The sequence below is a fragment of the Hordeum vulgare genome, chromosome 2H (assembly GCF_904849725.1).
Source record: "Hordeum vulgare subsp. vulgare chromosome 2H, MorexV3_pseudomolecules_assembly, whole genome shotgun sequence".
Classification (NCBI taxonomy): domain Eukaryota; kingdom Viridiplantae; phylum Streptophyta; class Magnoliopsida; order Poales; family Poaceae; genus Hordeum; species Hordeum vulgare.
The window spans coordinates 600,493,533-600,505,675 of NC_058519.1; the positions used below are offsets into that span (position 1 = coordinate 600,493,533).

Below are 12,143 nucleotides of genomic sequence, written 5' to 3' on the forward strand. Positions count from 1 at the left end.
CATTGGGCTCGTTAACCATGGAGATAGTAAGTTTTGCTTATTGTTGCTCTACATGTTGGTTAATTCATTATTCATTCACTCAATATTATTGTACACGTAGTATAGCATGCACACGCTTAGGTGATGTACTACTTGATCGAGGAAAGGTCATTCACGCACATATATTATTGGATGGAGCTCAAACGGCAGTATGTGTGAGACGACATCTGTCGATTAAGACTCGAGTATCTTTGAATTCGGAATTGATGAATTTAAAAATCTTGTTAAACATCCGGCTATCTCGATATATGAATGATATTTATAGATGAATTGTGCTATTTTTAATAATTATTTTAAGTGTTATGGTTTTAAAAATAAATAGGAAGCGACAACTAAGGGAAGTGGTTGGATGGCCGGCTACCATCGCATTATAGGCCGAGGACTGATCTGAACCAACCCATGAACAAATTTTGTATCCGCTTTGGAGATCGCTTTTGTGATGCCCTTATACATTCCATCAACCCTGAGACAGTGAGACAGCCAATGACAAGCGAGCATGGTGGTGCACTCACGGAGAATAGTATTGTACCCACTGAACTGAAAGAAAATGCCACCATCTCCACACACACACACACACACACATTCAGAGAGCCCATGAGAATGTCCATGACTTGTGACTAAACTTTCACCCCGAATCCTTCCTAGCTACTCTAGCCAGTACACAAATCAATAGGCGGCCGGCCGTGTCGCCGTGCGCCCATGCCACCATGACTTTTCAGGTGCTCATCCCATTATTTGCCTACTAGCTCCTCTACCCTTCTGGAAGGCATGCATGAACAGTACAGTAGGGACAGAAGCGCCATTTAGCTAGTAGTCTCCACATCTATCTATCCATTGTGTGGATAAACCCTGTGATGTGCAGCTGCGTCGTCGTGTCAACCAACTCGATCACCATGAGCCGCACGCTAGCCAGGCCCAGTTCTCCGGTGGGGGTGGGGACACGAGTGACGTGGGTGGTGCAACCCAAACCCATGCGTGTGTGTGTGTCCGCTTGCTCATTAGTTGCGGCCTTGTCCCACCCCAGCGACGACCTACCTTGCCACCCAGCTTAGCTGAGCTAGCTGGCTAGCCACAGCTTCTTGTCCCGTGGCATGACATCCATGATCCATGCATGTATATCCGGATGGAGGGCCGTTTTCTTTAAAATATTCATATAGGGATACCATTCTTCAAACAAGACGATCAGCATTTTCAAACAAGATAATCATATATTATTAGTGTGCGATTCTTTTATTAATCACTAGTGGTGGTGAATCACTTGGGGGCAACAACAGAAGTCACGGGGCATCGGTTCCTCAAGCATAATTCCCCTCGCATTATTGTTTTCTTAGCATTACAATTGCATCTAGTTCCAATCCCCTTGCATAATTGCACCGCTTTCCCCCTTGTTTGCTTGTTTTTTTCTGCGTGTTTTTCGCTCAAGAATATGTATGGCACCAGCAATGGAAGATTCTCACAATTATATGAGCTGTTTTCACCCAGAGTTAACTCGGACGTGACACACGAGTCGTCCTCACCGGCAGCGATAGCATCGACAAGAAAACATTCAAAAATCATGAACAAACTTGGTTTTTTCTTCGAGAAACGTTGAATTAAAGGTGTTTCCACACGGGGAAAACCCCAGCTGTCCACCTAACTAGAAAAGATTAGAGAAAACCACAATCAATTATTCTTGAAAGCTACGCGCTATAATCTCGTGTGTCTCGGTTTAGGACGCGTGCTAATCGCCCATTCGCTACCACCGACGGCGAATATTAGCAGATGAAACTCTTAATAATATCTTCTACTTCCTCCGTATCTAAATATAAGTCTTTTAAGATATTTTACTAAGTGTCTACATACAAAGCAAGATGAATGAACCTACGTTCTAAAGTATGTATATATACATCCGTATGTAGTTCATCAGTGAAACCTCTAAAAAGACTTATATTTAGGAACGGAGGAAGTACTATTTATCTTTGTCCTTTACAACTGACAACAAGTGCCTAGATAAGGACATGAGCAACAAGACTTTGAATTCAAAGATGATGATTTTGCAGTAAATAAATAAAAGAATGAAACAAAAGAAGTTGGACTTGGATTGCTAATCAGCTATTGGCTCATGGGGTGATGCATGTAGGGCGGCCTACTAGACGAAGATCCTACTCCGTATACCGCATAAAAAAATGCCATAAACGAATCAACAAAGTCAAGGAACAAACAATATATTCAGATATACTGCATGTTGCAGCGAGCGGGATGGGTGCTCCACCAGCAGCAACCTGGGCAGTGCCCACTTGCCACTGCCACCAGACAAGGATTAAGCAGCTAGCTGACAGAAGTGCTTATTAAACACACAAAGTGACAGCCCTGGATCTCCCAATCAGAAAGATTAGCAGCTGATGCTGCTTCTACTTATAATTAATCAGTCGAAGCAGCTAGCGTCAAGGTAAACTAGGCTAGGGGCAGCAGCAGCTACCACCGCTAATTAAGAAAGAAACATGAGGGTAACAACCTGGGTTTGTTTGGTAACACTAGTTAAGTGGCACCAAGAGTACTAGATTAAGAACCTGTAACCAACCAGTCAAGCAGCAGCAGCAGCAGCATCAAGTAGTAATGTGCCGTTCCACGTCGGAGTCAGCAGTTTTGGTGCTGCAGTACTTTGGCACGTAGATTAGCAAGCAGCCAGGCAAGGGCCAAGGGGGGTGATGGGTCAGCAATGCTGTCTGAGCCCTGAGGTCAGTCTCCCCTTCTCTTCTCTTCTTCTTCTTCTCCTTCTCCTCCTTGTCATTGCTGCTACCATCCAAATCTTGGAGCTTTTGATCGGTTAAGTTCCAAGCCAAATTAGTGGGCGCCCACCAGCGTCCTCCTCCTCCCCTCCTCTCCCACGCTGTCCTCATATGCCCCGCTCCCGTCCTCCTCCTGCCACTTCTTCCGTCCCTCGCTCCTCCCGCTCTGCCAACGCCACCCTCCTCCTCGCTGAACCTCTCCTCCCTCCGCGGAGGAGTCCCGTCGCGTCTCGCCGCTTCGGGGCCCGGCCGTCGAGGCGGCTGCCCGTGTCCCGGGGAGGTTTTCTTGGGGGAAGAAAGGTCGGGGTTTTCGGCTGGTTGGGATTGTGGATTTTTCAGCGGTGATCTCGGTTGTTCCTTGAGATTCAGAGGAGTCCCTGCGCTGTGATTCCTGCCGCTCCGTGCTTCCATTCCTGTTCCCTGCAAACGCCCCCCCGGAATTCAGACCGGCCGAGGCGGCTCTTCGCTCCGGGCAGCCTCCGTCCATGTAAGAATTGGGGTCGGGGGCGTCGATGCGGAGATTCGAGGCCGAACTTTGAGCGAGGAGATCAAGACCTGTTGCTTCAAGGTGGATTTTTATCCGTGAACCCGGTCTTCGGATTGGTTGGTGCCAGGGCTGCAAGTGGAGGGCTTGTTTCTTCCTTGGGACTGTCGTTTTTGGCGAGGATTTGAGAGCTGTGGTCGGGGTCAAAAGAGATCAATGGCGTCGCTATCCGAAAGCGAGGGGACGAACAGGGGCGGCATGTGGGAACTGGATCAGAACCTTGATCAGCCCATGGATGAGGAAGCCACCAGGCTCAAGAACATGTACCGAGAAAAGGTCTGACGTTTCTCTTCTTCTTCTTCTTCAGTTAGTTACTTTACAGTTCATTTATTTATATATTTGGATGCCAAGACTTTGTTATTTTCAGAGAATGTAAAATTGGCCTCTGCATGTCATCAGTTCATCTTATTGTGCAGCTTGTGCTTTGAGAACATTTGGAACAGATGTGCTACTTTGATGTGGATTGTACTGCTTCAACATGTCAGTTTGTCATCTGTAGGGAATGAAGTAATCTGGTTTAGTTTGTATGATGGGATTACCATTTTAATTTGGGATGATGCTGGGATTACCGAGTAACTGAATAAATAGCTACTTTTAGCGCTTTCCTCTTAATGAAAATGACATGCTTCCAGGCGTGTTCTAGAAACAAAAAGTGAGATGATTTTGCTTTATCCAAGTTTCTTTTTGCATTTCCACTTCGATGAAACAATTAGCAGAAGAATCTTTAGTTCCAAAATTAAATGCCTGTGTATTCTTGAAAAGAAACTGAATGTTTGTTTATTATTGAAGTTGTTAAGCAACTAAATCAGGATATTTTATACTGACTGCTATTTCCATTGATCCAGAAATTCTCATCACTTCTGTTACTGCGGCTCGCGTTTCAGAGCCTTGGGGTGGTCTTTGGTGACTTGGGCACATCACCATTGTATGTGTTCTATAATGCCTTTCCTCATGGAGTAGACAACGACGAGGATGTTATTGGAGCTCTTTCCTTGATCATTTACACCCTTACTCTCATCCCTCTTCTGAAGTATGTTTTTGTCGTCTTGCGGGCAAATGACAATGGTCAAGGTGAGATAGTTGATCTTCATAAGGTCCAAGTATTGTACTGGCTAGACCTTCAAGGAGACGGTCTTTCTTGTGATCTGCTCTGTACTTGGCAAAAAAGAAAATGCCGACTGCAATACATCTCAAATATTTGTTTCTACACATTAGTCAACACCAAGCACACTATGAAGTTTATAAGTGGCAACTAGTATAACACTGCATTCTTTTCCCCATCAGATTGGTAGGTGAATATGTTAACAGAATGCCTTTCTAGTCATGAGATCATTTTCTTCAAACTATGAAAAGTTTAGTCTGAGATCATTTTACTGTTTCTCAATGTTGGAAACAACTCTTCCATGCTTAGTTCTGTAACTACTTGATTTGATAACTTTGCCTGCACTAATTCAGCGGTGGTTACCTTTTTTCCAACTTGCAGGTGGTACACTTGCTCTATATTCACTACTCTGCCGTCATGCAAAGATCAACACTATACCCAACCAACACAAGACTGACGAGGACCTGACGACATATAGTCGGCAAACTTATGAGGAGAACTCATTGGCAGCAAAAATAAAGAGATGGCTGGAAACACGCGCATATAAAAGAAACTGTCTTCTTATTCTTGTTCTCCTTGGTACCTGTACAGCTATTGGAGATGGAATCCTTACTCCTGCTATATCAGGTATAATCTCTTCTCAAGTCATGGTCAGCATCTATTTTTATTTTGTGTGAGTAAATTGAACATTTCCAGGAGTCTGATTTATCCTTTTGTGTTTCACAGTTCTTTCTGCATCAGGTGGAATAAAAGTTCAAAATCCAAACATGAGCACCGGTAATTTGTGTTTTCAATCTTGCACACTGTAACTTCTATAAATTATTCAAGTAGGTTAGTATGTAGAAGCATCATATCACTGCAACGATGAAAGGAAGTCAAGTGCAATTCACATCTGTTTTATGCCTTGATTATGGTATCATATATACTGTTACCCTTATACTCTAGCTTTTGCATAAATCCATGCTGTCAACTGGATTCATCTTTGATTTTCTTTTCATCTGCAGATATCGTTGTACTTGTTGCCGTGATCATCTTGATTGGAGTATTCAGCATGCAGCACTATGGTACAGACAAAGTTGGATGGCTATTCGCACCTATGGTTCTCATCTGGTTCATTTTAATTGGAACTGTCGGAGCACTGAACATACACAAGCATGGTAGCTCTGTATTAAAAGCATACAATCCAGTCTATATATACCGTTATTTCCGAAGGCGAGGGAATTCTTCTAACACCTGGACTGTCCTTGGAGGAATCATGCTTAGCATCACAGGTCAGGCGGTTTAGAAATTAACTTCCATCAATTTATAATAGAACCCGTATGACATGCAGAAAAATGTTTCCTTCTCTCTTCAGGAACTGAAGCATTATTTGCAGATCTATGTCATTTTCCTGTGTTGGCCATTCAGGTAACATGTCTTCCTTGAGTCATTGTGATATTATCTGTACACAAATGTGGGCTTCCTAAAGTGAAAGCATCTATTTGCAGATCGCATTCACCTGCATTGTATTCCCATGCCTTCTTCTAGCATACACAGGGCAAGCAGCTTATATAATTGCCAACAAGAAACATGTGAATGACGCTTTCTATCGCTCCATTCCAGGTCCTCCTTGAGCACACTGGCATAGTCCGTAGCCATAATGACGGTGCATACTAGTGCTGTTGTTGCATGTAATATGGTTCTCATAGTGAGATGTTTAATCATTGCAGATGCCATATACTGGCCAGCCTTTGTTATTGCAACTGCTGCAGCAATAATTGCAAGTCAAGCCACCATATCTGCAACATACTCGATAATAAAGCAGGCTCTTGCACTAGGCTGTTTTCCCCGCGTGAAGGTAGTCCACACCTCGAAGAAATTTCTTGGGCAGATTTATATCCCTGACATCAACTGGCTCCTCCTGGTTCTTTGTATTGCTGTGACTGCTGGATTCAAGAACCAAAGCCAAATAGGAAGTGCATACGGTATGGTTTAATTTTTAAATATGGATTTTATGTGCATTCCCTGTTTGCAACACCGTGCAGTATATATTGCTAAGCTTGGAAAGCTACATGCAGACAATTTAAAAGGAAAGCTACCTTATAATAGAAAGAGTGACTGCTAATAGAAGAATGAAATTGTCCTGAAATAAGAACTGCCGCTGAATTTTCATGATGTAATCTCTGCTGCATGTCTCAGATAACTCTAAATTGACATTTTCTGTTGTGTGAGCAGGCACTGCAGTGGTTATAGTTATGCTAGTGACAACGTTCCTCATGGTACCAATAATGCTGCTGGTGTGGAAGAGTCACTGGGTTCTTGTCGTCACCTTTATTGTGCTCTCGTTGATGGTAGAGCTACCATACTTCTGGGCTTGCATATTGAAGATCGACCAGGGCGGTTGGGTCCCGCTTGTCATCGCGATAGCCTTCTTCGTCATCATGTATGTGTGGCACTATTGCACTGTAAAGCGGTATGAATTTGAGATGCACAGCAAGGTGTCAATGGCCTGGATCCTTGGTCTCGGTCCGAGCCTTGGTCTAGTCAGGGTTCCAGGGATCGGCTTTGTGTACACTGAGCTGGCAAGTGGCGTCCCGCACATCTTCTCCCACTTTATCACCAACCTACCTGCTATCCACTCGGTAGTTGTCTTTGTCTGTGTCAAGTATCTTCCGGTCTACACCGTCCCGGTGGAGGAGCGGTTCCTTGTGAGGAGGATTGGGCCGAAGAACTTCCATATATTCCGTTGTATTGCAAGGTATGGATATAAAGACCTCCACAAGAAAGATGATGACTTTGAAAAGATGCTCTTTGACTGCCTCACATTATTCATCCGACTCGAGAGCATGATGGATGGTTATTCAGATTCCGACGAGTTCAGTTTACCAGAGCAGAGGACCGAAGGGTCGATCAACACTGCATTTCTGGCAGACAAAACTGCCAACACAATGTGCTCCAATGGTGACCTTAGCTACTCATCACAGGATTCTATTGTGCCAGTGCAGTCACCCCTCGGGGTAAACAATCTGTTGACGTACTCAAGCCAAACCAACCGTACAGTCAGCAACGAAGTGGAGTTCTTGAACCGGTGCAGGGATGCTGGTGTTGTGCACATCCTAGGGAACACCATTGTGCGCGCTCGGAGAGATTCAGGGATCATCAAGAAGATTGCTGTAGATTACTTCTATGCCTTCATGAGGAGGATCTGCAGGGAGAACAGTGTGATGTTCAATATTCCTCATGAGAGCCTACTTAATGTTGGGCAAATATACTACATCTGAAACATCGTTTCCGATGTTAGTTTGTATTGGGTTCTGAGCAAAAAGCTCTGATGTGCCATTCTCTGGAGGGAAGAGAGGGGCTGGCTGCTTTAAAATGTATATAGGAAACTTATCAGTCGTAGAATATAAATAGGGAATAGCTTCAGATTTTGTTTTGCACTCTGCATCTTTCAGGCAGTGTTCATGCTAGAAACGTTCATGTTTTGTGTTGTAACATGTAAGATTCAGATGCTTTCTTTCCATGAGGGATCATATATTGCGATAGTTGCCTAGGAAATTCTCTAACTGGCAAATCATGGATTCAGAAGTAGTTGCAACTTTCCAAGTTGTCACCTTTGTTTTTATTGAAAAAAATTGTCACCTTTGTGGCTGGCTGGAAAGGTTCATGTTTCCAGTATGGCGAAATTAGATGTGACAGCGAGATAGATGTACAGATGTTGTGGAAAAAGGAACATGCAAAATGCAAAAATGCCTTGGTCAAACTATTTAAGCAGTGCACGTTACATAAACCATAGTTTCAGGATGATCGTATTCTATCTGCATTCAGCGACAAAGGAGTTCCACGATAGCTAACAGATAAAACTACATAGATGGCTAGACCACTGATCACATTTCCAGGCCATGATGGTTGCTGATGACTGAACCAGAAAATGGACAAAAGATCTTCCTCCCAAAATGAAACTAGCCTGGATCACAAACCACTTGACATATTGAGCGCTAATTGGCCTTAGCCAATCTACGAATCTGGCTTGGGCGCGGCTTTTCATCCTGGTTGCAACAAGCCACGCCGCAAGGGATCTTGCCACAGGGGCACTTGTCTCCATGACTGACAGCAGCTTCTCCAATCGATGTTTTCTGGTGGCGGCGACGAAGTTCCTCGAGCTCACACTTGAGGTTGCCGACCTGCTGCTCAAGTGAATCAACCTTGTCGGTGAGGTAGTTCATGTGCTCGGTCGCTTTCTCAGGGAACTTCTTGTCCAGCCATTGGGTGAACCCACAGTCCTGTTTCGGATCCTAACAGAAACAAAGAGAAAGAAAGAAATAGTCATTGCGGATCAATGCAGTGATGGTTCAGAGCAGTACATATATATAGGACCCTGGTATGGTAAACATTTTCCAAAGGAAACTCACCATAAAGAGAGGGCAGCGGTAGAACCTTCGCCCCGGATCTTGACGGTCCCATGAAGTTTCGATGGTGCAAGGTTTATCATGCTTGCAAGTTGGCCAGCTTCCATCATCATCAGATTCATCTGTCACTGCAGGGTCTTCATCTGCGACCGGTGTGGCATTGCTGGCGACTGCCTTGGAAAGAGAGGCTGTTTTCTTGGCACTCCACTTGACAAACAGTCTGAAAACTCCAACATGGCGCCATGCCACGTTCAGGAATGCCTTCCAGGAATCGTCCCCTATGATATCAATCAGCACGGTGGAAGGAGGAGCCAAGGGATTGTTCCTCACATACAGAATGTGCTGTAGAGTGATCTCATGCATCTCATCCTTCAACTGGAACATCTGCATTATCCAGCGCCGCACTTGCTCGAACGACTTGTTGAGCGGATCTGGCAGCCGGCTGACGAGAAACGGGCAATCAGGACTCACTAGTGCGCCCTCAGGTCCATTGGAAATCTTTCCTTCTGCAGGAAATATCACAAACTCATCTGGCATCGACATGGCTGTAGAAAAATGGAGGTATGAATGAACTATTTTCCACATTTGTGAAATTTCTTCTGAAACTAAATTCCGATTAGACATATCGACATACATATATCGGCCATCCATGATATCCCTCAATCACAGTCCTAGCAGTAGCAACCTCTAGTTTAGAGAGAGAAAAAAGAAGTTCGTCCTACATGTTTTCCATGCCACACAAAGTCACAAACACGCATAAAAGAAGAGATCATATTATTTGTTTCCTACAACCTCGTAGCTAATCAGTTCATACACAATCCGTCTGTTCCCCAATTCAACTGAAAATGGTGACATCTTTCAAGAAAAACTGACATAGTGGCATTCTTCCCTAATGAGTAGTAATCACATCACCAGGAAAGCTTACTCGTACACAAACTCGCCAAAACGCACAAAAGGAGCATCCTTTTTCTATTTCCTACAACTTGGCAGCTAATAGGTTCAAACACAATTTCATCCGTCCTCCTAGTCAAGCCACGTGGTGGCATTCTTCCCTGATCAGTACTAATCGCCATTACTATGTTCTCCAAACCAACTGGCATGATGAAATCCCTCCCTAACCAGTAGCCGTGATCGCTGGTGGCGCCATGTTTCAGCATAACCGCATCAAAGCAAAGCAAAAAGGAGGAAGGAAATCGTCGCCATCGGAGAAACTTTTACCTCGCCGAGGAAGGCGCGACGGCTCCTAGCAAGGGCGGCGGGCGGGATCACCGCCGCGAGCGAGAACACCGGGAAGCAGCAGAAACCCCCTCCTCTCTCCGGCTGGACTGCCGCCTGAACCCTGGCCTAGACCCTCCTTCTGCGGTTGGAATGTGGGGGATTTCTCCCCCGCTTCGCCCCTTTTATCATGCGGGGTGTGCCGCGGCTGGTGTGGATTTTGGCGGGGCGCGGTTCTCCCCTTTCTCCCGCGCAGACGATTTGAAGATTTCGGAGCCGCTGGGAGGGGAGGGGAGGGGACGCGCGCTTGGTGATCGTGCTGCTCTGCTGGACCCCAGTGTCAAATGAAAATACTACCAGGGGTGTCGATGCAAATGATCCTTGCCTTGGCACACTGTCACAGCCCCATGCCCCAAAGGCAATTGGACTGGGAGGAGCACTGCTATGCATACGACACCATGTGTCCGATTTTTGTATGACAATTGAAATCAAGCCGTCCATGCATCTCTTTTACATGGAATTTAGAGCTTTATTTGAAAGAAAGCGTTTGCTGAGCAGTCAACCAAAAGGCTACTAGTCACAAAGCTTGGTGTTTTCCTAGGCCAGCTTTCGGTACCGGACACCATACAAACACGTTTTGCACAAAGGTGAGTTGAACCATTGACTGATCTTACATGTTGAATTATAAAAAAAAACTGAAACTAGTAGATAGTTCTTCAATTTCAAAGGAGAGCTGAAACAACTATTACGACAAGTGTTCTACAGATTCACTACCTCTAGACTATCGGTCTCGAGCACCACATGACAAAACCCGCGTAGATTTACGAATATAACTCCATCTCTCATAAATAAGGCTTTCACTATCACGGTATCGGTAACATCAGGGTGCGGTTTACACTATACATCCATAGGCACCACCTCCGTAAGCAAGTAGACCAATTCCTATCTGCCTCTACTACTATTAATCTACTCATCGACTGCTATACACCATGCATGTACGGAATTAAGTAAAACATAGTAACACCTTAGACAAGATGGCATGATGTAGACGAAGTAAATCCAACTAATGTAAATAAACCCCGTCGTTTTTCCTTAATGACAGCAATACAAATACGTGTCATGTCCCTTTCTATCACCGGGACTGAGCACCGCAAGATTGGACCCATTACAACGCACTACTCTCGCTTAAGATAAAGCATACAATGTCCTTTCGGTACCGTGCTACTCTTTACAATGAAGGTATCACTAGAGAAGTTGTCCTTTACTTACCATTAGATATTTTTGGAGGATGTTAACCCTGTTGTAGTTGACATGCCTTTTCATGTACTTACGCAGGGGTCACAATGCACGATGATGATGTTTACAATCGAGGTTTCTCACATCCCAATATCTTATAGTATTTTATACCATTTGTGCAATTGCAGTTTAGCTTCTAACATTTACTTGTTGCTTGTACGTACATATGTTAGCTATACTGATCTATGCTTCGACTCGCGGGAAAACTTCACCGCCGAATTTCAGTGGGCTCTGGCCGAGATGAAGTGTCGCAGCAACTACCCCTCGGGATTTACCAAATACGAATTGTCCAGTTCAATTTCCCCAATACCTGTCCCTTTGCTACCATGCTAATGCTCGCAATGAAAATATCACCGGAGATATTGTCGTTTAATTAACATTTATTGTTTTTTCTAGATGTTAATGTTGGGGAACGTCGCATGGGAAACAAAAAATTTCCTACGCGCACGAAGTCCTATCATGGTGATGTCCATCTATGAGAGGGGATTTCTGATCTACGTACCCTTGTAGATCGCATAGCAGAAGCGTTAAGAAACGCGGTTGATGTAGTGGAACATCCTCACGTCCCTCGATCCGCCCCGCGAACCGTCCCGCGATCCGTCCCACGATCCGCTCCGATCTAGTGCCGAACGGACGGCACCTCCGCGTTCAGCACACGTACAGCTCGACGATGATCTCGGCCTTCTTGATCCAGCAAGAGAGACGGAGAGGTAGATGAGTTCTCCGGTAGCGTGACGACGCTCCGGAGGTTGGTGGTGATCTAATCTCAGCAGGGCTCCGCCCGAGCTCCG

General features: G+C 44.9%; 2 protein-coding genes across 4 annotated transcripts; one reads left to right on the forward strand and one right to left on the reverse strand.

Moving 5' to 3' along the window:
* Nucleotides 1-2,469: 2,469 nt before the first annotated feature.
* On the forward strand, nucleotides 2,470-7,990 carry LOC123427610 (probable potassium transporter 11). The gene is made up of 9 exons (XM_045111688.1): nucleotides 2,470-3,627; nucleotides 4,197-4,422; nucleotides 4,835-5,080; nucleotides 5,180-5,230; nucleotides 5,458-5,724; nucleotides 5,808-5,860; nucleotides 5,941-6,055; nucleotides 6,163-6,417; nucleotides 6,668-7,990. Exons 1-9 carry the CDS (start codon nucleotides 3,508-3,510, stop codon nucleotides 7,711-7,713), a joined length of 2,379 nt encoding a protein of 792 aa, XP_044967623.1. The 5' UTR covers nucleotides 2,470-3,507; the 3' UTR covers nucleotides 7,714-7,990.
* Nucleotides 7,991-8,174: 184 nt separating this feature from the next.
* LOC123427611 lies at nucleotides 8,175-10,213 on the reverse strand. 3 transcript variants are annotated; one of them, XM_045111690.1, is made up of 3 exons: nucleotides 10,060-10,213; nucleotides 8,845-9,386; nucleotides 8,175-8,727 (listed from the first exon to the last, which is right to left on the reverse strand). In XM_045111690.1, exons 2-3 carry the CDS (start codon nucleotides 9,382-9,384, stop codon nucleotides 8,431-8,433), a joined length of 837 nt encoding a protein of 278 aa, XP_044967625.1. In that variant the 5' UTR covers nucleotides 9,385-9,386; nucleotides 10,060-10,213; the 3' UTR covers nucleotides 8,175-8,430. The 3 variants fall into 3 exon arrangements, with proteins under 3 accessions (XP_044967625.1, XP_044967626.1, XP_044967624.1); XM_045111691.1 differs by having other exon boundaries at nucleotides 8,845-9,347; nucleotides 10,060-10,210; XM_045111689.1 differs by lacking the exon at nucleotides 10,060-10,213 and having other exon boundaries at nucleotides 8,845-9,815.
* Nucleotides 10,214-12,143: the final 1,930 nt, after the last annotated feature.